Raw genomic sequence first — 26,706 nt, 5'->3', positions numbered from 1 at the left:
TTCTGTAATCACCTCTGTTTCAAATTTCTCCCTTTCTCAAGGAAAAGGTCAAGCAGAGAGCTGGAGCCAGCTCCAAATTAGCAAGAGCTTTGACTGTTGTGCAATTTATAACAACATTACAATCAGTCCTTGGAAAGTAATGGAATATGCGTAAGGTTTCTGGGAGGATTTATACGTACACTTGTAACTGGGAAATACATTCTGTCACCAGCTTTTGTCTTGCTGCACGTGACTGATGGAGATCACTCCCTCGTGTTGCCTAGGTCTGATAAAGGATGTTTTCTTTCTAAAACTCCAAAACGAGTCTCAGAGAGTTTATTTGCCAGCATTTTCAGTATCAATAGGTCTGAATATAGTGTGGCAATATGGTAAAACTCAAGCTTTTTCCTGTTTAGTATCAACAGATTTCCCATTTATATGCATATGAATATTTCTTCCCAGAAATCTTATGCATATTCTATTCCTTTCCAAGGACTCATTTTAATGTTATCATGACTTCACAACAGACAAATCTCTTGCTAATTGGAGCCTTGGAGCCAGTTTTTCAGAGCTGGCGTTTGAGATGGGGAGAGACTGCAAACAGAGGTGATTACAGAAGAAGAGACATTGATTTGGCACAGATCATACTTAACACAAGACATCATCGTCTCCAAAACAACAAACAACAAATAGTGTCTGGAAATAAACATGCTATAAACCCCCATGCTATCAGAGGGACATTCAGGCTAACTCTCAAAAAAATAGTTACTTGGATGAAAATGTTAACTTTAGCTTAAACCAAAGTATTCTGCTTTTTGTAATAGTAACTACTTTCGGTATCACCTGGCAGCGGTTAAAATCTCAATATTCATAGAATCATAGAATCACCAGGTTGGAAAAGACCATCGGATCATCGAGTCCAACCATTCCTATCAAACACTAAACCATGGCCTCAGCACCTCATCCACCTGTCCCTTAAACACCTCCAGGGAAGGTGAATCAACCACCTCCCTGGGCAGCCTCTGCCAGTGCCCAATGACCCTTTCCATGAAAAAGTTTTTCCTAATGTCCAGCCTGAACCTCCCCTGGTGGAGCTTGAGGCCATTCCCTCTTGTCCTGTCCCCCATCACTTGGGACAAGAGGCCAGCTCCCTCCTCTCCACAACCTCCTTTCAGGTAGTTGTAGAGAGCGATGAGGTCACCCCTCAGCCTCCTCTTCTCCAGGCTAAACACCCCCAGCTCTCTCAGCCGCTCCTCATAAGGCCTGTTCTCCAGCCCCCTCACCAGCTTCGTTGCTCTTCTCTGGACTCGCTCCAGAGCCTCAACATCCTTCTTGTGGTGAGGAGGCTGCCATTTTTTCCCAAAGTGATATTTCTGTGTGCCTGTTTCATTATTTCAACTCCTACAGGAAATTTGGAGAGGGACTTTTTCTAAGGGCATGGAGCTTTAGGATGACAGGGACTAGCTTTAAATTGGAGGGGAAAGATTTATATCAGACATTAGGAAGGAATCATGCATTATGAGGGTGGTGAGGCCCTGGCACAGGTTGCTCAGGGAAGTTGTGGATGTGGATCCCTGGAGGTGTTCAAGGCCAGGTTGGATGGGGCTTTGGGCAGCCTGGCCTGGTGGGAGGTGTCCCTGCCCATGGCAGGGGGGCTGGAACTGGATGGGTTTTTAGGTCCCTTCCAACCCAAACTACTCAGTGACTCCATGACTGTGTGTTTCTCTCACGCCGCGGTGCACGCTGGGACGGGTACTCTGCCCGGGGAGGACTACACTTCCCTATAGGCAAGGTTGGGTCGACCTGGGAAAGCGCGGCTTCCCAGCCGGCGCAGCCCGAGGACTACATTTCCCAGCAGGCAGCGCGCCGCAGCGCCGAGAGCAGGAGCCTCTCCGGAGGGCGCGGCGCACGCCGGGACTTGTAGTCCGCGCGGCCGGCGCCCGCGACTCGTAGCGGCCCGTGCGTGAGGCGGCGCTCTGACCTTGCGGGCTCGGCTGTCCGGCTGCCCCCGCCGGGCCCTCCACTCGCCGGGAACATGGCTGCCGTACGCAGGGCCCGCAGTGACTCCCGCTGCGTGGTGCGCTTCTCCGACCGAGAACTCTGCTAGATTGAACCCCCCGGCGGGGGGAGGACACACGGAACGAGCCGGAGGCGGTGGGGGTGGGGGGGGAAGCAGGGTACAGACCCCCCCCCGGGACCGGACAGCGCCGCCCCGAGCGCGGGGGCAGCATGGTGAGGGGCGGGGGGCACCGGGAGTCATGGGGGGAGAGGGGGGAGAAAGGGAGGGGGGAGGCACTGGGAGCCTGAGGGGGAGGGGGAGTGGCGGGGGCAGTAAGAGTGATGGGGTGAGGGGAGGAGCAAGGGGGGGGGCAGTGGGAGCCTGAGGGGAGGCACTGGGAGTCATGAGGGAGAGGGAGGAAAGAGAGAGGGGGGAAAGAGAGAGGGGGAGGCACTGGGAGTCATGGGGGAGAGGGAGGAAAGTGGGGGGGAGGCACTGGGAGTCATGGGGGGGAGGGAGGAAAGAGAGAGGCGGGAGGCACTGGAAGCCTGAGGGGAGAAGGGGAAGCGAGGGAGGGGCACTGGGAGTCTTGGGGTGAGAGGAGGAGCAAGGGGGGGGGCACTGGGAGCCTGAGGGGAAAGGGGAAGCGGGAGGGGAGGGACAAGCAGGAGGGAGCACTAGGAGCGCTGAGAGGAGGGGGGCGGTAGGGGAGTGAGGGGAGCACCGAGGAGGGAGGCACTGGGAATCATGGGGGGCACACTGGGAGCCCCAAGGGAAGGGCAGGGGGGCGAGGGCAGGAGGAGGGCACTGGGACCCCCAAGAGGAAGGAGGGATGGGAGGCACTGGAAACCCCGGGGTGGGGGAGGTGCTCTGTGAGGAGAGGGAGCCTGAGTGGAGGAGGCACTGGGAGCCTCGGGGTGGGGGGTGAAAGGAGGAGGAGGAGGGAAGGGACCCATGAGGGGGGAATGTGAGTCCCGAGGGGAGAGGCACTGGAAGTACGGGGTTGGGGGGAGGTGAGGGCGGGCACTGGGCATCGTGGGGAAGCAGGGGAGCAGGGGGTCTGGGGGGGCACTGAGAGCCCTGAAAAGAAGGAGGGGTGGGAGGCCCCGGGGTTGGGGGGCACTGTGGGAACAGGGAGTCCGAGTGGAGGAGACACGAAGCCTCGAGGGGAGGGGGAGGAGGGGAGCCATAGGGAGAGGGCACTGGTAGCCTGGGGGGAAAGGGGGAGGTGGGAGGGGCACTGGGAATTATGGGGGATGCACTGGGAGTCCCATGGTAAGGGCAGAAGGGTGAGGGCAGGAGGGGACACACAGGGAAACCCAGAGGAAGGAGGGGAGGGGGGATGAGAGGAGGTGGAGAGGGTGAGCCATGGGGTATAGTGGGAGCCCGGAGGGGAGTTACTGGAAGTCCCCGGGAGAAGTGGGAGGTGGTGGGGGGCACTGGGAATCATGAGAGGTGCACTAGGAGCCCCACGGGAAGGGCAGGGGTTGAGAGTAGGAGGGGGGGCACTGGGAACCTCGAGAGGAGGGGCGAGGGGAGGCACTAGGAGACCCACGGTGGGGCAAGGGGAGGATGGGCACTGGGAATCATGACAGGGTACTGGGAACCCCCATGGGGAGGATGGGGGTGCAAGGGGAAGTGGGGAGAGGGGTGCAGGAGTGAGGAGTGGGAGGTACTGGGAGCCCCAAGGAGAAGGGAGTGGTGAGAGGAGGTGGAGGATGAGGAGAGGGGGGGAGTAATGAGAGAGCAGTAGGGGATTAGGGGATGCAGAGATCCGAGGAGTGAGAGCGGGGGGGTGGGGGGCACTGGGAGCCCCAGGTTGGGGTGAGGTGGGGTGGAGTGGGAGTGGAGCAAGCGAAGGAGGGAGAGATGGGATCGAAGGAGGGAGAGATGGGATGCGCTGAGAACCTCAAGTGGAAAGGAGGGCACTGGGAGCCGAAGGGAAGGGAAGGGGAAGGGAGGGGAGGAGGGGGCCACATTAAGTGATTGAGAGCAGCTCTGAGGAGAAGGACTTTTGGGTCCTGGTTGATGAGAAGTTTGACATTAGCTGGCAATGTACATTTGCAGCCCAGAAGGGCAGCGTTGTCCTGGGCTGCATCAAAAGCAGCGTGGCCAGCAGGGCAATAGAGGGGATTCTGCATCTCTACTACACTCTTGTGAGTGTCCAGTTCTGGAATCCCGAACATAAGAGGAACATAGAACTGTTAAAACAGGCCCAGAAGAGGCTGCAAGGATGATCCGAGAGCTGGGGCACCTCGCATACGAGGACAGGCTGAGAGAGTTGGGATTGTTCAGTGTGGAGTAGAGAAGGCTCTGGAGAGGCCTTATAGCAGCTTTCCAGTGCCTGAAGGGGCTCCAGGAAAGCTGGGGAGGGACTTTTTCTGAGGTCCTGTAGTAATTTGCCGTAGGGGAATGGCTTTAAATTGGAAGGGGGATGATTTTGATTAGACATTAGGGAGAAATTCTTCATGATGCGGATGGTGATGCCCTGGCACAAGTTGCCCAGGGAAGCTGTGGCTGCCCCATCCCTGGAGATGTTCAAGGCCAGGTTGGGATGGGGCCTTGAGCAGCCTGGTCTGGTGGGAGGTGTCCCTGCCCGTGGCAGGGGGGTTGGAACTGGATGGGCTTTAACTTCTCTTCCAACCCAAACCATTCTGTGAAACACCCTGGATAACTGGTGCTGCAGGTGCTGCGAGGAAGCACACCCACGGGGGATTTTAGGGGGCTGCTTCATGGAGGACCCATGTCGCGCTCTGTAGAGACACTTGAACAAACCACTATGCCATTACAGATAAACCCTGCCTTTCTCCTTCCCTCACAGAAACAAGTGGCGTAAAATCACTTGGTGATTCCAAGGGGTGCCTGGGCCAGGCTCTACTTACTTGAATTTGTGATTTTTCATAGCAGAAATATCACTTTCAGTATTGTTTTCCTGACTGCACCTCAATTTGGGTTCAAGTACCCATGATGAGAGTTTGATCATTCAAAGTTAAACAGTTATGTCATGCAGGAGCTTTTAAAGTTCCTTACCAGCCTGACTAAAACTCTTATGTTGGAATATGTTGTTACTTCTACCACATTGACAGATAAATGGGGCAACTTCTTAATTTTCTTATAAAACCAGGAAGAACGATAGCCATCAGTTACTGTTTCATTGTGTGGTGCTTGTTTATCCTTTAGTTCTATACAGCCCTGTTGAGCTGGTGACAATCACCTTTGAACTGTTTCTGATCTTGCCTTTCATTTGCGAAAACAAAGATCTGAACTGTTAAAGGAGTTGACCTTACAGGCAGTTCAGTAAGGGCTTGTGCTCTGAGGAAATCAGCATGTAATTTTTGATTGCAAAACAGTTAAAAGTAAGCTGTACAAATAAACTAGTTTTGCTTTTGGCAAACAATTTCTAAAGCTTTGCAAATAAATCAGGATTGGATTGACTCAGCTGACTTCTTTCTACAGGTCTTAGTCTGATTCAAATGTTTACTTTTGACATGTTGACTTTTGGTGGCTTGAGTGGCTACCCCTTTCTCATGGAGAATTATTGGAGCTGATCAGTGTACAGTAAGGATGTCTCTCTTCCAAGCAGAATGAAGTCACTGTTCTATATGGCAGCTGACTTGTAGCTGGAGGAAGGCCAACGGTGTAAAGGTGAATAAGCTAGATTTCATAGAAATGCTAGTTTGGAAAAGACCTTTGAGATCATCAAGTCCAAAAGGACCTGTCCACTGCTAAACCCTATTGCTAAGCACTTATTCTACCTGTCTTTTAAATACCTCCAGGGATGGGGCCTCCACCACCTCCCTGGGCAGCCTCTGCCAGTGCCCAATAACCCCTTCATAGAAGAAATTCTTCCTCATGTCCAGTCTGACATTCTCCTGGTGCAACTTGAAGCCATTTCTTCCTGTCCTATCCCCTGTCACCTGAGAGAAGAGACCGACACCCACCTCGCTACAGCCTCCTTTCAGGCAGTTGTAGACAGTGATAAGGTCTCCCTGCAGCCTTCTCCGGGCTAAACAATAAACAGCCCCAGTTCCCTCTGCTGTTCCTCGCTTGTTCTCCAGCCCCTTCACTGGCATCATTGCCCTTCTCTGGATATGCTCCAGGACTGCAGTGTCTTGAAATTTATCCACTAAGCAGCTACTGTACAATGCTTTGTGACATTCAGAAGCTGTAACTATGATTTAGCTGTTGATGTTGAGGGCAATGACAAGTCGCAGTCTGCTTTGAGTGTGGTCCGAGCTGTCTGCTGGTGAAGATCCTTGCTTCAGCAATACCTGTGTTTACTTATTTGTTCTGACAAAACCATAGGGTTTCAGCAGATGAAATAAGTATCAGAAAGGTTGTTTGTAAAGATCAGCTTTCCAGTCCAGTTAGCCATGCACTAGCAATCTGAATGAATTGCTTTACTGGTAAATACGGAGGGATGGTCACTTATGCTGCCACTGCTGCCAGAAGAGAAACCTTTGATAGGAGAGACTTCAGATCACACGTATGCTCTGTACGGAAGAGGTAGTGATGAAAGTCAAAATTATGGTGGCAATCAACTTCATGATGTTTTTTTTGACCGCTTTTAGGCTGTGGACTAGGTCTTCATAGTATAGTGTAATTTTTGTTCAGATTGAGAGAACGTTTTAAGTTTTAAAGAGCATTGAATGATGTTTTGGAAGCATTTGGTCTGGCACCATGACTGACTGACTCAGAAATGGAGGAGAGGTAGAACAGTTAAATAGAGACAAGGGGAAGAAAATCAAGACACCTTGACAGTTTACTAAAACAAAAAGTTCTTTAACGTGAGGTAAACTTCAGCCATCTTCATAACCTTCTAAATAAATTTAACTCTTAAATTAGTTTGTTTACAGACTTCATGAGGTAAACGTTTTAATGAGTGTGCCTTTATTGCGCAAGAAGATAGCATGTTGATTTAGTTTTGGAATAACTTTACTACTCTCTGCATTTTGCAGATTAAACCTGGGCTTATTCAGCCCAGACTGAGAGCTGATTGGAAATAATTCAGCTGCAAACCAGAAGCTTTGCACTCTGTGAAGGCAGTAATAGCCTTCTGTGTGTCAGCCCAGTGCCATAATCATAGAATCATAGACTGGTTTGGGTTGGGAGGGACCTTAAAGCCCATCCAGTCCCTCCCCAGCTTTCCTCTAGCCGCTTCAGGTACTGGAAGGCCACTGTAAGGTCTCTCTGGAGCCTTCTCTTCTCCAGGCTGAACAGCCCCAACTCTCTCAGCCTGTCCTCATAGCAGAGGTGCTCCAGCCCTCTGATCACCTTCATGCGCTCCTCTGGGCTCGTTTCAACAGTTTCATGTACTTAATTATGTTTGGGATTCTAGAACTGGACATAGGACGCCAGGTGGGGTCTCAAAAGAGCAGATAGAGGGACAGAATCCCCTCTCTCGACCTGCTGGCCATGTTTCTTTGATGCAGCCCAGACTGACTGCATCGTTGCCAGCTCATGTTGAACTTTTCATCAGTGAGCACCCCCTGGTCCTTCTCCAGAGGGCTGCTCTCAATTACATTGTCCCCCATCCTGTATTGAAACTGCCAATTGCCCTGACCCAGGTGTAGGACCTTGCACTTGGCCTTGTTGAACCTCATGAGGTTCCCACGGGTCCCCCTCTCCACCTTGTTCAGGTCCCTCTGGATGACATAATAAGATACTTTAAAAGATACCTATTTTAGTGCTAGCTCTCTCCTCGTCTCTCTCTGTTTGGCCACTGTAGATGTAATCCCTGGATGCTAAAATAATGTGATAGGACTGATGTAACTCACAGGACATTAACTGCCTGCAGTCAAATTCTGCAATCAACGTGAAATTTCTAAGTTGTTTACTCCTTGCTCAGATTTAACACTGTTTGTGCTTTGGAGTGTTCTGGCTTGCCTGTTTTCTCCACCAAGAAATTAAAAATGTACAGCCTTTAAGTCAGAGTGTAGAAATAGATGCGGTATCTGTTTACTTTAACAAACCAGCACTGCCTGCTTTATCAAACGCAAAAGGTAAATTGACCGAGACATCAGTGAAAACATGTTTAGAGATGACAAGTTTGTGGTCGTTTGGGAAACCTGTGACAAGTGCTATAGCTGAATTCCAGGGAGGTGCTTGTCACCAGATAAAAAGATGAAACATTGCCTTCCCGTGAGGTTTGCCAGGATACTGTAGTTTGATCATGAACTTCCAGATGCTATAAAAGTTTTATAAATTTTCTGAATACAAGAATACTTTGATTCCTGCACTTTTGTTGTGCAGGAGATAGAGATTTCTTTACAAGATTTGTGAAGAATCTTACTGAGAATGTCACTTGAAGACTTTCGAGTGCTGCCATCTAGTATAGGAAGGAGTGGGAAACAAAGCGTCTGTAAATAGTTGTGGTAACCTTAATGCCAGGTTTACCTTCTTATAATCTAGCTTTGCATTATCCACTTGCTGAACTATAGATGTGAATTTCAGCACAGAATTTTAGAAAAGCTGGGATCTTTCTGCTGCAGGAAGAACTTAAAAAAAATGCCCTCTTTTTTGAACTTTTTTCTCCCCCTGACTGGCATCTGGCTGTGGTTGTCACTGGAGTGGCTTGTCACTGATGCTCAGGTTTAGTTTTCCTTTGCTTCAATAGAGATTCTGTAAATCTCAGTGTATTTCACACTGAGAACGTATTTGCTTCTTTTTAAGTTTTGCTTATAAACTAGCTGTGTAACTCCTATGTAGAGCCCCATTAGGTTTAGTTAAAGGCCTTAACTGAGGTCTTATTTGTTTAACCTGTCTCAAAGCAGTACTATAAATAAAAACAGCTGTACAGCTCTCATGCTATCTTTTCTTTTTCTTTACAATAAATTTCTTTTTTAGTTTCACATGAGTTTTTGAGATTGCTGGTACCATCCCGTAATTTTAATAAAGTATTTGTTGTTACTCAAAACATTAGTCCTCTTGTGCTTTTGTAAATATTAAACAATCAAAACTACTTGTTATCTTTAGAATGAGAAGATAGTGATTAAATTCTAATTTCTTGTATGAAGCACGTGGCTGTTTAATATTGAAGCTTTGGTTCTGTTCGTTGCCTTTGACATTTAGTGTATTTATTCAGGTATCACAGCAGTGCACTGATGCACAGAAACCTTCAGGTGATACATAACTAATCTGTTGAATTTATGTGCCTGAAACACAAACCTCAACTTCATTGGGTTAATAGGAAAATGCAAACAATGCTAGTAATTTAAGATTAATTTTTATCATCAATTAAGATTGATCTGTGGGGTAGGTGGCTAGGATGGGGAAAAGGGGAGTATGCTTGAGTGATTTTTAATGAGTGTCTATGACAGTTGACCTTTGCGAATGCACCGTAGGGACTTAAGCAGACTCTATAATCACAACTGACTGCTCTCTACTAGGCAGAAGCTGAAGAAGATTGTCACTCTGATTTGGTAAGAACCGATGATAATGAAAGATCCGGTGAAGCAAATCTTCAGGTATGTCTGTTTTGCTAGTTGTTTTTTATAAACATAATATTGTTGTGATTTTGGCTGCATTACTTTTGTTCATTTAGTCACCTCACATTTATTGATTTGACAAATGCTTCATCTGTCTGCCCCTCCAAAAGTGAGATCGATAAATTTTGCATTGTGTTCCAAGTGTTAAATTCAGTCTTTAGTTATCTATGTTGATGAAAAGGAATCGTGTGGCAGATTTGAAATTTCTTTGAAAAACCATAGAAATCGAACAGCTGTTTCTGTAGGGATCAAGTTCCAGTTTAAGCTGACAAAAGGAGTTTGATACAAAAGTGTGTTCTCTTACAACACAAGATTTCTGTGTAGTTTCTCCTTGGAAGCTGTGATGATTGCAAGAGACTAGTGAAGTGTAACTTCAGAGATGCTGAAGAAAATGCATGGCAAGAATTACAACTTGTCTTGTTTCACAGAGCATAGGCCTTTCTTTTTTAAAAGAGGAAGGAGTGTAAGGTCTTATTTGTATACTATATAAATAACAGCCTTGATTGTCATAAAGCTTAGTATACTTGTTTACAAAAAGTTAGGTTTTATAAATTCTAATTTCAATAGCTTATTGGTATCTTGCTTAAGATAACTCTGCATAAACAAGAACAAACAGCATGTCTGGAAAGAATACTTTCTATGGAATTTTAGGTCATAACTGTAGTACTAACAACCACTTCTTGAAACATCAATGTTTCTTCTGAGGTGAACAGTCCTGATAAAAGCACTTAGATGATTTAATGAGATTGAACAAGTACTCGTGCACTTTTTGGTTTTTTTACACCTACTGTAAAACAGTTGCAAACTCTGTGTCTAAACTTGCTGAACCCATTTAAGACTTGGAAGTGTAAAGCATAATTTTGAAATTGTTTTTTGTGTTTGTACTCTATAATTTCTCCTCAGAAGATGCACTGTCTGCGTATATGATACTAAATCAGAGTTAATTGGATTTTGCAGGCAGAGCTCCAGATGTTCAGAGCTCAGTGGATGTTTGAGCTTTCCCCAGGTATGAGTTCTAGTGGGCTGGAACCTCCGCCATGCAGAGCATCTTCAAGAGGACCTGGAGTAAAGTCTGTAGATGCCAGAGGGAAACAGGAGCTAGCAAAAGAGGAAAAGGTACAAAACACCCATCTGTCATTTGGGTGTTTTTGTGTGTCTGTCAGTATTGCAGTATAACTACCCTAAAAGCTAATGCTGAATTAAATGTAGAATTTCAATATTCACAGTTTCAATACAGAATGGGGAGGTTGATGTGATTGAGAGCTGCCCTACAGAGAAGGACTTGGGGTGCTGATTGATGGGAAGCTTGATGTGAGCCAGCAGTGTGTGCTCATAGCCCAGAAGAGCAACTGTATCCTGGGCTGCATCAAAAGAAGTGTGGCCAGCAGGCTGAGAGAAGTGATTCTGCTCTTATGCTCCTCTCTTGTGAGACCTCATCTGGAGTACTGTGTTGAGTTCTGGAATCCTCAGCATAAGGAGGATGTGGAACTGTTGGAATGCGTCCAGAGGAGGCTACAAGGATGATTGAGTGGGCTGGAACACCTTCCATATGAGGACAGGCTAAGAGAGTTGGGGTTGTTCTGCCTGGAGAAGGATCCAGTACTTGAAGGGGGCTACAAGAAAGCTGGGGAGGGACTTTTTACAAAGGCTTGTAGTGATAGGACGTGGAGGAATGGGTATAAACTGGAGAGGGACAGATTTAGACTAGACATAAGGAGGAATTTCTTCACCATGGGGGTGGTGAGGCCCTGGCACAGGTTGCTCAGGGAAGTTGTGGATGTGGATCCCTGGAGGTGTTCAAGGCCAGGTTGGATGGGGCCTTGGGCAGACTGATATAGCGGGATGTGTCCCTGCTCTTTGCTGGGGGGTTGGAAATAGATGATCTTTAAAGTCTCTTCCAACCCAAACCATTCTATGATTCTATGAAAACAACAGAGATGATTTGCCTGTTTTCTCCATGTTGATGTCTTTTGATAATCCTAGACTGATTTTCCTGGTTTTATGCTTGGCTTTGCATCACCTTACCAGTGTGCTCTGTGAAAGACTGAGGTTAAGGGGCGAGCAGCAGGAATGTGGATAGTTTATTGATTGGAAGTTTTACTTAAGGCTTGTAGTACATGAATATGTCCTCTCACTCTACTTATGGACCTCTTTTATTAATTTCTTCCATTTGGTACAGTAGGTAAGACCAAAAATAATTCTAAGTCAAGTGGCAATGTGCTTGTATTTCTAAGGAATTTAAGAAGTGTTCTGTGTAATTTATTGCGCAGGCAAAAGAACTTTTCCTGAAGGCAGTGGAAGAAGAACAAAATGGGGCCCTTTACGAAGGTAATATAGAAGTCTATAACGAGCACCCTTATTGTAGAGGAATCTTAACACTCTGGTTTATGGGCAAGATTGCATGATGCCAGTGAACTTAAACTGCAGCCTTGTGGTAATTTCAGAGCTTTGTTATTTGGATAAGCAAATAATAAGGCTATCATATTGCAGTTCTAAGGTTGAGCTGAAGCTAGAGTGAGATCAAGGGAAGAATTTCTAGCCTTCAGACAAAACAACAATATTTTGAAATGTAGCAATGTGTTGAAGCACTGGGTTGCTTCTTCATATAGCATGCTTCTTTATGTGACTTTTGTAACAGTAATTAAACAAGGCAATATACTGTATTTCCTGTACTTGCAATTTTCGTTATTCCACTTCAAACAGAACCTGTGGAATGTTTTGTTGTTTGGTTTTTGTTTTGTTGTTATTTGTTTGTTGTTGTGGGTTTGTTTTTTTTTTATTTGCACAGCATGCTAAGATGCTTCTTAAAGAATTCAAGTAAATGTTTAAATCTGGTAGTCTTGTTTTATGAGGTTTGCCATAAATATTTAAGGTGGTTAGCATGCTTGCCCTCTTGCTATCGGCACTAGCAAAAATGGAAATTCAAAGTTTTCTTGCTCATATTTACTTTCCAGAATATATAGAGCAAAACCCTTGTCCTAACTTCAAGTCTTGTAGGTCAATAGTGGAAATACCAGGTAATAACTGGTGACTTGATTATTACACTGATTTTTCTATTTCTTTCATTAAAAAAAACCCCACAGAACATACGTGCCATCCTGCTCATCTACTAGAGGTTTTGGCCACCTTGATTAAAGAGCAGGTATGGCAAGATATGCAAAATATGGCAAGATATGCAAAACTTGGAGTATTTGGGAGGCTCCTGAACTCCACTACCTGAACTCCACCACCTGTTGAATACAAAATTTCCTCTCCACCATGGGAGTTTTCCTTCTCTTGCAAGGGAATTCTGGTTATTATTCCAGATCTCCAATGAACTCAGAAATATGAGTCCCTAGTAGGTAATAAGATTAGTTGGTTCAGTTTTAATTTACTGCATTTTTTTACAGGGCAAAATTACTTTAGGTTAAGGTATTTTGTGGTTTGGGTATAGAATTAGCTGAACAGTAAAAAAAACCATCAGAATTAAATCTGAGATGTAAGCTACCATTTAGGAAATCATGCAGAGGATTGTGAAGATTCTTTAATACCAACAGTTTCCAAGTAAATAAAAATTAAATGTAAGGAAAGCCGTCTATTTAAGCTTTGTGCATGTAAAATGAAAACTTTAGCTTGTATGTCAAACACAGCAGTAGAGGAGTACTGAGATCTGACAGACTTGGATTCCCAAGGGTGTTTTAGGCATCTGGATTGCACGAGTATAAATCCATTCTTTCTCAATTAAATTTGATTTGAGACTTAAAAAAACCAAAACTGGTTCTGTACATACATTTATACGAGACCTAGGAAACATGGCCCTGCACCAGGCACAGATCTGTTACTGAGCACGCGTTGGGACATCTGTTTTCAGACCACACTTACTTGTGCTGAACTGGCCCAGGTCACCAGAATCCAAGTGACATTTCAGCCTGCTTCTAAAATCTGCTGGTCCCTGACATTTGCAAGTTATGCGGAGCAGCATGTTCATGGTTAAGTACAGTACAAGCCTTGCTGCAAGATTAAATGCTAGAGTTGAGGCTGATCTCTGTTTAGCTGGCTGCTGGTATTCCTCATCCTCACTAGCCAAAGGATACTACTTATCAGTCACTGGCACTGGTAGGAACTCAAGGAAGTAGGAACACTTACCCAAACTCAGGCTTCTCAGACTCAGTGTGTGAAATTCTGAGCTCCAGACTCACTGGTGGTTTATTTTGGGTTTTATTTTTAAGTATCCAAACTGAGGGAGAGTTGCCCTCCGGCCTTGATAACACCATGTGACAATACAAAGAGACATAAATACATATATCATCTTAATACCCATCTTAAAACAGGCTGAATGTACATACAATTAATCCACTTAAATTAAGAAGGATCCACAGACTTTACTGAGAAGAAAACATTCTGCAGCTTAAATAACAGTTCTTTCCCACAGCATGATTTTCCTGGCCTGTTTCTCTATTAAGTGTTTGTAGCATCTTCGAGCGTTAAGAGGCAGAAATACTTTTTCTGAGTGTTTACAGCCCAGTCTGTCAGTTTTCACTTGATGCCCTATAGCCTTGTGCTTGCTATGTAGTGTTTAAAGAAGGCTGCTTTCCTCCTTTCATATTTCTCACCTTCAGTGTTTTGCTTCTGTGTCTTCTGCAGTTTCCAGGGTTTTGCCACAGAAAAATTTGTTTGGTTTGTGTCTATTGTGGATGTTTTAAAAGTACAATGGTATTATGTTGATCTTTTTCACCTTTTTAATGTTATGTAAGTCTGAATGACTCTGTGTATTATACTGGATACCTGCATCATCTTTCAAATTCTCTTTCATATTTATTCCTCATGGTTACTTCTGGATATAATGCCTAATATCCTTACAGCTTGTTGGGAAAGCTTTGTAAGTGTTGAACAGCAAACAAAATCAGGACTTTGTATTGTTAAAATGTAGAATTTGTACTCCTTATCTGAATTTGTAGTGGTTAAGGTAAATTGTTAGAAACTGAAACACATCTAAGAGAGCTTTTTATTCTGAAAGAGTACGTTAAGTTTTTAGTTTTGAAGGTGCTTTATGTGCCTCTCTTTTGTATGGAATTTAAACCTAATCAGTTTAGATTAAATAAGATTTAATAGGAAAAGGCATTTTCCACCTTTTCAGTGCTTTTAGCTGAAAGCATCTCTCTGAAAAAATGTCTTTGCTTTCATAGGCAGCTGTAGGCATCAGACATGTTTAAACATTAAACCTTTGTTTTCAGCCATCAAGTTTTATCGTCTAGCCATGCAGCTTGTACCTGACATAGAGTTTAAGATCACCTATACGCGGTCTCCAGATAATGATGGAGTTGGAAAGAGGTGGTAAGTATGAAAATATACTAATTGAGTGTATAGGAGTACTGAAACCTGCAATTTTGTTTTTAAAGCATGTGAACACTATACTGTGATACGCAGATGTAAGTCTCAACATTTGGAAAACTTGTCTACTTTCTTTTGTATAGACTGCTTCATAGAAGTTTTCCAGATGCATTAGTTCAAGGAGGACTTTTCTGTACTTCAGGGGATGTAACAGGCTTGTTTGGAGCTAGTTGAATTCACGTAGAAGCTTTACAAATAGATATGTTGTTTCTTAATGAAAAAAGCATCAGTCACTTATTACTTTTGACTTCTGGACGTCAGATTTCTGAGTTATACATTTAGGATCATGTACAGAATTGTGAGTGGCAAAACGGTAAATTAGTATAAGCTTTACACTGTGGAATAAACATCATAATAAGGCAAGGGAATACACTTGTTCTTGTGCCGACTTCCACAGCCAAATGGGAACATTTCCAACAAATAGAGCTCATAGATTGTAATCTGACTAGTCTAGTCTTTTGTCGTTATAAGCATCAGTATAGCCCTGGCCTCAACATACCAAGTGTGAGAGAGCTTAAGTTTGACCTAACTTGAGCCCAAGACTTATGTTTGAGGACAGGACTCGGGTTAGGGCTGAAACGTCTGTTATATCTCACGTAGTGTAGTGAAGACAAGCTTATGAAACAGCTTTGAAATTCACTGCTTACTGCTAGCAGCCATAGGTGCTGCTGATAGCTACAAGAAAATAAGGGGTTTAAAACTGAGAATAAAAGAGGAAAGTGCAGCCATGTCTGTGTGGTGTTACTAACTTGGGGCAGTACCATTTCAGTGCTGTAGTTGACTCAGTATAAAAGAGTCAACATCTGTTACTTTAGTTTCTGAATGCATTGCTAACACGAAATCTTTGCTGTGCAGTTGTGTGCTGTGAAAAGTCGTGGGTAATAAACTACAGTCACATAAAAATCTTGGCTTTCTTAAGATTATTTTCTTATTTTAGCATAATTTTCTCTTTTCTATTCATTAAGCCTCTCTGTCCATCTGCCACTTAGAGTATGAATTTGCATTCAGATTTGTAAATGTTGCTGCACTGTCCCCTGCACTATGTGACAGTGAAGGAAAAACAGGCAGTACTTTTAATTGTTGTTTAAAAGCTGTATTTGTAGGCGTCTGTCTTCTCAAGAAATTCTAGTTGTGGTGGTCTTGCTTTCTGAATTACTGTTGTAGATGTTTCGTACACTCTTGGTGAGAAAAAACAATCTATAGCGTGGCCAGTAGGGATCTATTCATGAAAATAAAGGAAGGTATATCCAATGCAACATCTTACTGTGGTCTTAGTTATGACAGCCCTAAACATAATTGTCTTTTCTGTAATACTTTTAAATCCATTGGTAGGTCTGGTAGCTGCTTGCTTGTATTCTCAGCTCACTCTGTTAAGCTTGCTTAGAATAGAATTGAATAATAAAAAGTGATTGGGGGATCTCTTAGGTAGCTTTTACCCTAAGTGAGGGGAAATAAAGTGTTTTGTAATGAGATGAAGGAGTCGTGCAGTTTGTGGTTACTTGGTGCACCTATTAAAGGATCCTATTATGACATACAACTTAAATTTAGATTATTTTTTTTAATGTGGTAACCTTCTTTTATCACTTAGTAATCCTTGAAGTTTACTGATCAGTACCAAGCCTATTGCTTCTCTTCTGCCATCGTGTTCTTACTCCTGAAATTTTTTGTGTCTGCCTGTTTACAGAATTGGTATTTTTCCTAAAGGAAAGTTTTCCCTTCAGTGAATAATGAAGAGTAAAAACACCAAAACAAACCTTAGTTGTTTTTAGTGTCTTCCATTGTGACAAGGATTACAAAATGTAACTTTCAAGGAATGTTAGTAACTTATATCCTGCATACAGCTTATCTCAGACAAAGTAAAAGATCAGATTTGTCTTTTCACGGGATTAAGCAATTCTTCAGTTACTTCACTAAAACCAGTGAACAGTGAGCGCTCAAATCCAAAAAGAAACTGGAATCGAAATTAAAAGGAAAAAAAGTTGTTACTGTCAGATGAGTTCAATTAAAATCCAAATGAACTTGAACAGGATTGCAGAAGTTGTTTTATTGTGTGAAGAGATGAGATTGCTTTAAAAACCTACAGGAAACAACTAAGCTGACTGAGAGTGAGACAGTAGATTGATGCCAAGGTAAGGATGTCTGTTGGTATGTTTTGTCCAATATCACAGTGTCGACATTCGTCCTTTTCTAGTGTTGAGGATAACAAAGAGGATGACAAAATGGCTGATCTCCTGTCGGATTTCCAGCATCAGTTAACTCTGCAGGAATCTTCAGTCAAACTTTGTCAGCCTGAGGTTGATGTCAGCCAGACCCATATCTCAGGTATGATATAAGAGTTCAGAGGCAGAATTTATAGAGATATTTGACTTTTTTAATACATTTATCTCCTTCATTTCTAAAGCCAGCTTCAAAGAAGTGTACACAGTACTTCTTTATGTACTTTTATGGTTAAGAGTTAAGTAAAAAAGATCATCAGTGAGCTAAACAGATCTTTTCCTCATACCTGGCTTAGCCTTTATCGCACAAGCTTTTCCATGTAGTACTACTAAGTAGAAATTTTCAGGATCAGAGTCATACTTGAAAGTAGCGGCTGCTAGAATCAACTTGCCGAAGTAAGAGTATTCCAGTTTTCCATCCAGTTAATGTTTGTAAAAGGAAAATGTGTGGTCTTTTGTTTTGATTTGCAAAGATTCATTGCAATTCTATGAGTGTGAATAGGAGACAGTTATTCTGAGAAGAATGTGCATGGTTTTATCTGATTCTGTATCAGGTTTTTACAACAAACAAGTGCAGGCTCAGAAGGGCTATATAACTAGGACTGTGTTAGAAAGGCTTCTGAAGGTTAGTGATTTTCAGAGCTTCAGTTCTAGGATAGTCATCGTAAGATTTCCTTATGAGATTAAATTGTACAGTGTATACATGCTATGAACTTTTAAAATCGGTTGGCTCTAAAGTGTGTGTTTTGCATCCCAAATTATCAGTTGCTCTTTGAAATACTGCCCTGATCTCCACTTTTCTGCTCAAGGAAGGAAAATAAAGTAAATGTAGCAAGCTGTTGAAGTTAAAACATAAAGAAAACAGTGTTGGTTGGTCAGGAAATCTTTTTTTTTTTTTTTTGCCAGTAAAGTCAAGATGATGTAGACATTATTGTGAAATGATCTCAGGAGATGACCTTTTTGAGCAGCAGTCTTAGCCTCTTTCTAGTTTTATTTTTGGCCTTCCTGCTGGTCCTTCATTACAGCATCTTGTTTACAGACTCTTTTATTGCAGACAGAAAACTGTTGAAATCGTGATGTCTGCTTCAGAAGGTAGTAGGCTGGAAAGGATCCCTCTCGGTCATCACAGCAGTCTATGTGGGATTTTGCTATAACACCTTAAAGTTGTGGATATTTGTAGTCTGAAACTATTGTTTTATCCTGCCATCTTACCATGATGCTAATATGTAGCGACTTTTTTTCTAAAATGAAACGTCTTTTTAAGTAGGATTTTTTAGGGGAAGTCAGAACTCAGAAATTACCAAAACTGAAATTATGGGCAAGCTATTTATTTACAGGTTACTATCTAACAAGGTTTTCTTTTCTCTTTGCAGCGTTGCCTATGGAAGTACTAATGTACATTTTTAGATGGGTGGTTTCGAGTGACTTGGACCTAAGATCATTAGAGCAATTATCTCTTGTTTGTCGAGGATTTTACATTTGTGCCAGGTATTGTAGATAAGTTATCTAGAACGCAGCTTTTCTCTGCTCTAATGAAAAAAAAAGAGCTTTTTTTTAGACTCAGGCATGTGTAAACAGTATGTACAGGTGGGTAGTAAATCCATAGAGTAAAATTGCCTATGTTAGAAAGGTGAGTTTGGGGTTTTTTTTTGCTTTTAGGCTGCTAAATTGTATGTATAGGACTATGTCCTGCTTTTTCCTCCCATGGCAGTTTTCATGTTATGCTTCTCACAGTGCTAATCAGCTTTTGAATACGCACTGAAGAGTATGTTAGATAGACAACTTTACTATAATAAAAAATGTTGCTGAAAATCTTACTTGCTGTATCTTGTTTGAAAGTCAATCTCTGGAATAATCTCTCTTGTGTTGTTGTCCTGATACTGCCAGACAGAGAAGTGCCAGGCTGCTGCAATGTTGTTGTCCTCTACTTGGCTGAAAACGCCATTGTGTTCTTGAATTTCACTGGGAGGAGGAAGTGGCTTTCAGACTCTCCAGGATTAAGTAATTTAGTCAGTGATATTAAATTATGACCTATTGTTGTTCAAGCAAGTTCCTTTCAGTTGCATCCAAACTAAATAATGGAGCGTGTTCCTTTGATATATAAAAGCTAAACAAGGTTTGTAGGAAAGTTAAGGAATTTCATTTTTTCTCATTTTCACTAGAGATCCTGAAATCTGGCATCAAGTCTGCTTGAAAATATGGGGCAGGAGCTGCAATAAGCTTGTTCCATACACCTCTTGGAGGGAAATGTTTTTGGAAAGGCCTAGGGTTCGATTTGATGGTAAGGTATACTTTTTCAAAGCAGTTTTTTTACTGCATGTAACTGTGACAGAAGTAATCTGGTGAGATTGATGTTTATGATGTTGGGGACCTAATCTGAATTTGTTTGGGCTTTTGAATCTGTAGAACAGCTGTGAAGAGAAAGGAAGGGTGCAGGGGATGCAAATAAAAACTTTCATGTATTTAAGTAACAAATGTAAACTCAAAAGTTATAGATTCTTTTTTTCATCTTAAATATTTTATGTATTTAAGTCTTATTTGTATATTTCTATCTTCCTTTCCCGTAGGTGTATATATCAGCAAGACAAAATACATACGTCAAGGGGAACAATCGCTGGACGGTTTCTATAGAGCGTGGCACCAAGTGGAATATTACAGGTAGAACTGTAGTACAATGAGTGAGTGAAATGTTTCTCTCTCCTAAGTTCTTAAAACGCAGCCCTTGATACTACAAACATTTATCATTCTGTAAAACTCAGGGGAACTACTACGGTGTGTGAGTCTTAAGAAATAAGATTTATTTTGATAGTTAGAGATAAGCTTAGAAATGCGTTTTGTCCTCAGTTATACCATTTCATGTAGATAAAACTTGAACAGTAACACTAATATTCACCCACAGATTCATTTCCCCAAATCGCTTCTGCTTTATATTTCTGATATAGTAATTGTTTTGGGTCTTCTAGCTTATTTATAAGCATTTGTAAATAATCAAGAGGCTGGGTTTTCTCAACTTGCTGTAAATACCTTGTCATTTGTTTCCTCAGCCTGTTCTTCTGCTGTCCTTCACCATACTGTTCCCAGCATTTGGTGTTCCATTCTGCTGGAAACTGCTAATAGAAGTTATTGAATATCATGGCTATTTCTGTAGTCTCACAAACATCAGCACAGAATCTGTGTACTGCATAAATTGATCAAATTGCAGAACCTGAGAAGTCCATGTGACATTGTCCACTCTGGACTGATACTGTAATTAAGATTTTGTTGCATTTGTCTCAATCAGTGCTAGGAATGGAGAAACTTGAGGACAGTTTTGATTCCATGGTAGCCTTCTTGGTTTGATTAGAGATGACAAAACTCATGAACTTCTGCCCTCTTTAATAACTCTTCACAACTTGATCTTTTAATCTTCAAAACCCTCTTTTGATTTCTTCTTTCTGGTAAATCGTGTGAAGAATGCTTGCAAATACTACTGTCTGTTAAGTTCTATATCCTTCTGGGAACCATCTTGTGATTTAAAAAGAAACCCAAACAATAGAAAAAAGATATATTTTCTAGGTTTATTTTGTGTAATTATATTTTTGCAGGTATTTGAGATTCTTTCCAGATGGTCAAGTAATGATGTTAACAACTCCTGAAGATCCTCCGTCTATAGTTCCTCGCTTACGGACTAAGAATACAAGGTTATTGAAACAAAATATTTTCATCTGGGTTTTACCTGGCAATCTCTATTTGCTTTTGTCTCAGGTTCTATACCCTGGCTTAGCAAAACGAGTAAAAATAGGATGTTATTTATGCTCTGTTATTGATGTTTATAGTTCTCATTCTGAGAAATACAATAGATGTTGGCCTTTATGCAAAGATATCTTTCCTTTTAAGGTCCTGACATTGTAATTAGGTTTCCTTTGTGGGTTATATGATTTTAAACTATTAAAGGAAGTAGGTGGAAGAATGCATACTCTTGGCTTGGTGGTTTTAGAAACCTTTTAAAGATTCTATTTTTTTATTGACTGCCTTCTCACGTTTCGTTGACTGACTGAAGGAAGTTGAAGGTTTTGGTGAGATATGACTGAGTTATTGCTTTGTTTCTTTTTAATGTTTGCACAAACTTGTTAAAAACATAGAAAATCATTTGCAACTTCAGGACAAGTTGGAGCTGTTCACTATAAGTCTGAAAATATTTAGCAGTAGACTAGGTAGAACTGACCAACATATCTTTCCTGTCCTGTCTAGAGGAATTAAAAGCAACCTTCCAAAATGTTTTCAACATTTTGCCGCCAATGAGCCTGGTACTTTGCTAAATGGAAATAAAAAATAGTTTCCTTGATTATGATATGCAGTCAGTCAGTTTTTCATTGCTGATATTTGTATTTTAGGTACATTGCTTTTTGAGACAGATATTTTTATGTCCTTGACATGATGCTCTTCTTAACTTTCCAGAACGGATGCAATCTTGCTTGGCCATTATCGCCTTTCCCAGGAAACAGACAATCAAACCAAAGTATTTGCTGTCATAATGAAGAAAAAGGAGGAGGTAGGTAGCAAAATAGAATAGAGGAAAAATAGTTTGAGGAGGGGGCTTTTTTAATAATTTTTTTTTCTCAGACTGCTTATTTTAAAGTGTCTACAGTTTGACGTTACACTGGAGGGTGAAAAAATGCATTTAATTTTTTAAATTTTTAAAAAGAAAATGTAAATAGGCACAGTAATTTATCTTGCATTTTTCCCCCAAATCTGTAATAATCTTTTTATTAAGACAGATAAATGTCTAGTTCACATTTAAGTGGCATTCTTCCCCTTAGTGTTCATTACCATGTGTGGTGCTATTAGGAAGCTTGTTAACACTGTTAACAAACAGAAGGGAAGGATGAAGAGGTCATTTTCCAGAATCAGTTATGACTGTATGCAGCATTAAATAAAACTACATAAATGGTATTCATTAACTGAAATCTGAATCATTTAGTCAACTAATTTACATCACAAAATTTTATGATTAACAAAATGTCTGTCAAGGGAAACTTGTGAAGAATTAGAAGTGCATTGAATCATAGAATGGTTTGGATTGGAAGGGCTCTTAAAGCCCATCCAGTTCCAACCCCCCTGCCATGGGCAGGGACACCTCCCTCTGGATCAGGCTGCTCAAACCCCATCCAACCTGGCCTTGAACACCTCCAGGGATAGGGCAGACACAGCTTCCCTGGGCAGCCTGTGCCAGGGCCTCACCACCTACATAGTGAAGAAATTCTTCGTAGTGTCTAATCAAAACCTTACCCCTTCCAATTTAAAGCTGTTCCCCCGTTATTGACAAAGCGACAAAGCTGGTAAAGGGGCTGGTGAAGGGGCTGGAGAACAAGTCTTATGAAGAGTGGCTGAGAGAGATGGGGTTGTTTAGCCTAGAGGGTTTAAGGGGAGGCTGAGGGGAGACCTTATTGCTCTCTACAACTACCGGAAAGGAGGCTATGGAGAGGAGGGAGCTGGCCTCTTCTCCCAAGTGACGGGACAAGAAAAGAGGGAATGCCCTCAAGCTCTGCCAGGGGAGGTTCAGGCTGGACATTAGGAAAAACTTTTTCACGGAAAGGGTCATTGGGCGCTGGAACAGGCTGCCCAGGGAGGTGGCTGACTCGCCTTCCCTGGAGGTGTTTAAGGGATGGGTGGATGAGATGCTGAGGAGCATGGCTTAGTATTTGATATGAATGGTTGGACTCGATGATCCGATGGTCTTTTCCAACCTAGTGATTCTGTGATCTTATCACTACAGGCCCTTGGAAGAAGCCCCTGCCCAGCTTTCCTGTAGCCCCTTCAGGTACTAGGAGGCCACTATAAGATCTCCCCTTCTGAGGAGCCTCCTCTTCTCCAGGCCGAACAACCCCAACTCTCTCAGCCTATCCTTATAGCAGAGGTGCTCCAGCCCTCACATCATTTTTGTGGCCCTCCATATATTTTCAAGGGACACCAGCACTTGCTTTTAAATATGAGAGTTTAATGATCTGTCCTCTTAATTATTTAGGCTTCAGGATAAGTAGTTGCACAATGAGTTTTTTTGTAGGACGTGACATTTCTTTTCTGTTTGTACAGAAACCAATCGACTACCACAAGTTCAGGTATTTCCGACGAGTTCCTGCACAAGAAGCAGATCACAGTTTCCATGTAGGACTACAGTTGTGCTCCAGTGGGCGCCAGAGGTTCAACAAACTTGTCTGGATACATCATTCTTGTCACATAACTTACAGGTAAGTAAAGGGAGAACAAGATCAAATGACACTTAACTATAGAATTGCAGGTGACATTTGCCCAGCACTAAGTACAGAAGACGTAAAGACTGAGACTTACGGAGGCTTTAACAAAATGTCCCGATACCAGTAACTGGTCCTGATTTATATATCATAATAAACTTTTACTTTAGGAAATACTAAGACTTTAGTAACTTTTTAGAATGATGTGGGAAATTTCCTAAGTAGAAGAACTGCAGGATTTATGCACAAAGTTTGAATGATTTCAGAGCTGAATCAACATAATATTGCAGTGATAGTGAAATGAAAACATACTTGCATATTCATTAAGGTGCATTTCTCCTCTTCTGTGGATTTGCAAGCTAGAACTGTCCGCACCCATCATGTGAGAACTGTAACGCTTACAATCTCTATAATCCAGCAGTGCGAAATAGGGGCATATGACTGATCTGATCACTAATCAAGCAACAGCCATGGCCACTGGTTTTGCACCTGACACTCTAAAATGTTTGATGTCGCCGTTTAAAGTGGATTTAGGCCTTGTTTTCCAGTCATAATCTCTATATGTTTTTATAGTGATGTGTCTCAGCTATTGAGCTGTAAGTATATAAAGTCTAGGGATTAAATTTCTGGTGGCTGGGAGTAGGAATAACTTCCATAAACAGAAAAATTGCTTTTATAAAAACTAAATTTTCATATTTAATTTATGAAGAAGTGGCAATATCGCAGACATTCTTTTCAGCATGTAGTTTCTGTACTGCTCAGGTTCTGCTATACCTCTCAGTATGCTGGTGTCCTTTTGAAATTAAAATGAAGATGAGTATAAAACACAGACAGGAGGATGTATGCTTTTTGTCACTCATGTGCAGAAATACTTTGATTTCTTTTAAAGTTTTGTAAACATAATACTTTTGTCTGTCAATCTGTAGTTGGAATTCAGAGTTCTAAGCGAAACAAATAAAAAGATTTTTTTTTTTTACTTCAGTATTAGTATGATAACTTGAGTGACATCCTGTGCTGTTTCAGTTTTTGGAGCTAATATTAAGAATGAAAAGGGAAAGTGTGGGGTTTTTTTTAATATTAAAATAGAGGTGTATTCTATATAATGTGATTTGGCCACCACTCATGCTTTCAGAAGGAGGCAGCATGAAAGACACTTGCATTCCAGCTGTAGTTTGGTGCACACACTGTACTGTGGAACATGAATTGAGGAACTTAAACAGCAATTTGTGTCTAATTTACCTTTTTTACATTACTTTTCGTAGATCGACTGGTGAGACAGCTGTTACTACTTTCGACATTGACAAAATGTACACCCCTTTGTTCTTTGCACGAGTGAAGAGTTTTACTGCATATTCAGAAAAGCCGCTCTAGGGAACACCTTTTCCTCTCACAACTCCTGCATGAATTAAAGGTTGTAGTTAAGGAGCACTTAAGCTATACATGTGTATATATTTGGAACATTTTAAAATTCTAGGAAGTTTTTTGAAGGCAGTGTGTTCTATTTGTTTATGAATTGCTGGGGTTTCATTTTGAGGTCAAGCTTATAAGTATTAAACAGCTTTACTTCGTGACAAAAATTTAATAACAAAGTTTTGTTGTTTGTTTTGTTTTGTTTGATTTTGTTTTGTTATAAATTGATTTTTTAAATCAATCTGCTTAAAATGTGAGTCTTCATCTGCCTGGACACTGGTTTGTCCAAAAGGAATTGTCATAGGAAAGTCTCACTGTCCTTGGGATAGTGTGCGTGGTCTCTGCTGGAGGCCTGAAATGTAAAGGGGAGAAAGTTGTCTTATATCTGTTAAACAGTGTGATTTAAAAGAACTTCAAATAAATGTTTTCTTTAAATTAAACTTATTTTGTTTGCCTTTAAGATTTGGCATTTTGTCAACATCAACCTTAAGAAAGAAAACAGTCAAGGACAAGCAAGCGTGAAGTGTAAAATTTAACTGCAGAGATTCATCCCCACCAATGCAGTGGTGTCAGTTGGTCATAAATATAATTCGATCTTGGTGGAAGGTCAGTGGAGCCTGTCTTCTCAACAGGGTGGGCATGAAAGGGAGAGGATTATGGGCAGAGAACTCTTCCCTTGTGCTGTAGGACGAGTTTGCAGGGTACGAGGCTCTGCTCGGGCATTGTCACAGTGCAGTGGTGGAATGCTGGTGCATTGGCCAGGTTTGAATGCACAGGTAAGCAAGGCTCACTTGGATTTGATTGTAATAACCCTTCATCTAACCTTGCTACAGATGCTGTAAACCCGTTGAGCATTTGTTGTACTACGATAAATTTTGAGGCTGCTGTAGATGTTCAGGTGCTGTGTACTGCTAAACATGAAATGTACCTTGAGGTTTGGTGCAGGTACTGTACGCTGCTTCTCCTGCATATATCGCTTGGGGTGTAGTGCAGACACTGTAATGCTGCTTGTTATCTATGTATCTTGGATTCTGAAAGAACCGAAGCTTTTTAGTGTAGTTTTTTTACAGCTATTTTGCATAATTTACCTTTGAACATCTCATTTCAAAATACTGACCCAAACTTGAAGACTAAAATGTGAAAGCCGTGGAAAGAACTCTACTTGTTCCATAATTTATGAAGTGTATCTTTGCAAGGAGCTTCATGATTAAAAATACATCAATAAATCATTATTTTGAACGTGCAATCCCTTGCCATTTCTTATTTTGCCAAGAAATCATTATTTTCATACAGTTAAAGACTTAGTTAGGACTCACCATGCCTAAACTACGTGCAAGGCAGGTAGAATTAACCTCTTAGTGACTTTTTATTGTACTGCTTACCGCTTCCCTGAGAAAAGCAAAGAAGCTTTCAGGTACGTGAGTTCTGAATAAGGGTGTGTGTATCTGAAACTTTGTGATTTTTCTTCCTAGTCTAATAAGACTTTGCAAACAACCCTTCTTTGGCCTGTGCTTGTATTCTGCAGTTGCACTGTTACTTCATACCACAGAACATGTAATAGGGAGTATATTGTGTTCTCATTGCTGAAGGGAAAAACAGTTGCTTAGAATATCAGCTTCATGTTTTGAAAGATTGCCAAGTTTGTAAACAGGGAAGGATGTTCGTTACCTACACTTCTGTTGAGGGTGAAAGAAAGATCTGATTCTGTCTGCTGAGAAGTGTCAAAAGTTTTGTTGAAAGATAATACTAATTATTTGTTTAAGTATAATTTTGTCCTGTAACCAAGTTGAATGTAATAGAAGAGCCTTTCAATTCAAAGATCTTTTCATACCAAGACTTACCTGCTTCTAAGCTTTTCTTTTTCTTGCCTTGGCCATGTATTTAAAACACCCTCTGAGCACAGAGGAAAAGCTGGCTCATGTCCTGTTGTAAGTGGAGATGTTTCAACAGAAGTCTCTGTCAATGATTATTTTAGGATTATAAGAAATATTCTTTCACCAAGAAAATTATGTGAG

At 41.8% G+C, this 26,706-nt stretch overlaps 1 protein-coding gene across 1 annotated transcript; it reads left to right on the top strand.

The window, feature by feature from the left end:
• The first annotated feature begins 1,927 nt into the window (after positions 1–1,927).
• On the top strand, positions 1,928–25,937 carry FBXO9 (F-box protein 9). Its single transcript, XM_069851493.1, has 13 exons — positions 1,928–2,211; positions 9,367–9,444; positions 10,423–10,581; positions 11,736–11,793; positions 14,679–14,778; positions 17,027–17,157; positions 18,425–18,539; positions 19,214–19,332; positions 19,619–19,709; positions 20,636–20,731; positions 21,489–21,582; positions 23,124–23,278; positions 24,544–25,937. The coding sequence occupies exons 1-13, from the start codon at positions 2,209–2,211 to the stop codon at positions 24,650–24,652; spliced, it is 1,308 nt and encodes a 435-aa protein (XP_069707594.1). The 5' UTR covers positions 1,928–2,208; the 3' UTR covers positions 24,653–25,937.
• The last annotated feature ends 769 nt before the right edge of the window (positions 25,938–26,706 follow it).

The sequence above is a fragment of the Phaenicophaeus curvirostris genome, chromosome 2, assembly GCF_032191515.1.
Source record: "Phaenicophaeus curvirostris isolate KB17595 chromosome 2, BPBGC_Pcur_1.0, whole genome shotgun sequence".
NCBI classification, from domain to species: Eukaryota; Metazoa; Chordata; class Aves; order Cuculiformes; family Cuculidae; genus Phaenicophaeus; species Phaenicophaeus curvirostris.
This window is presented reverse-complemented; position numbering and strand designations above follow the sequence as displayed.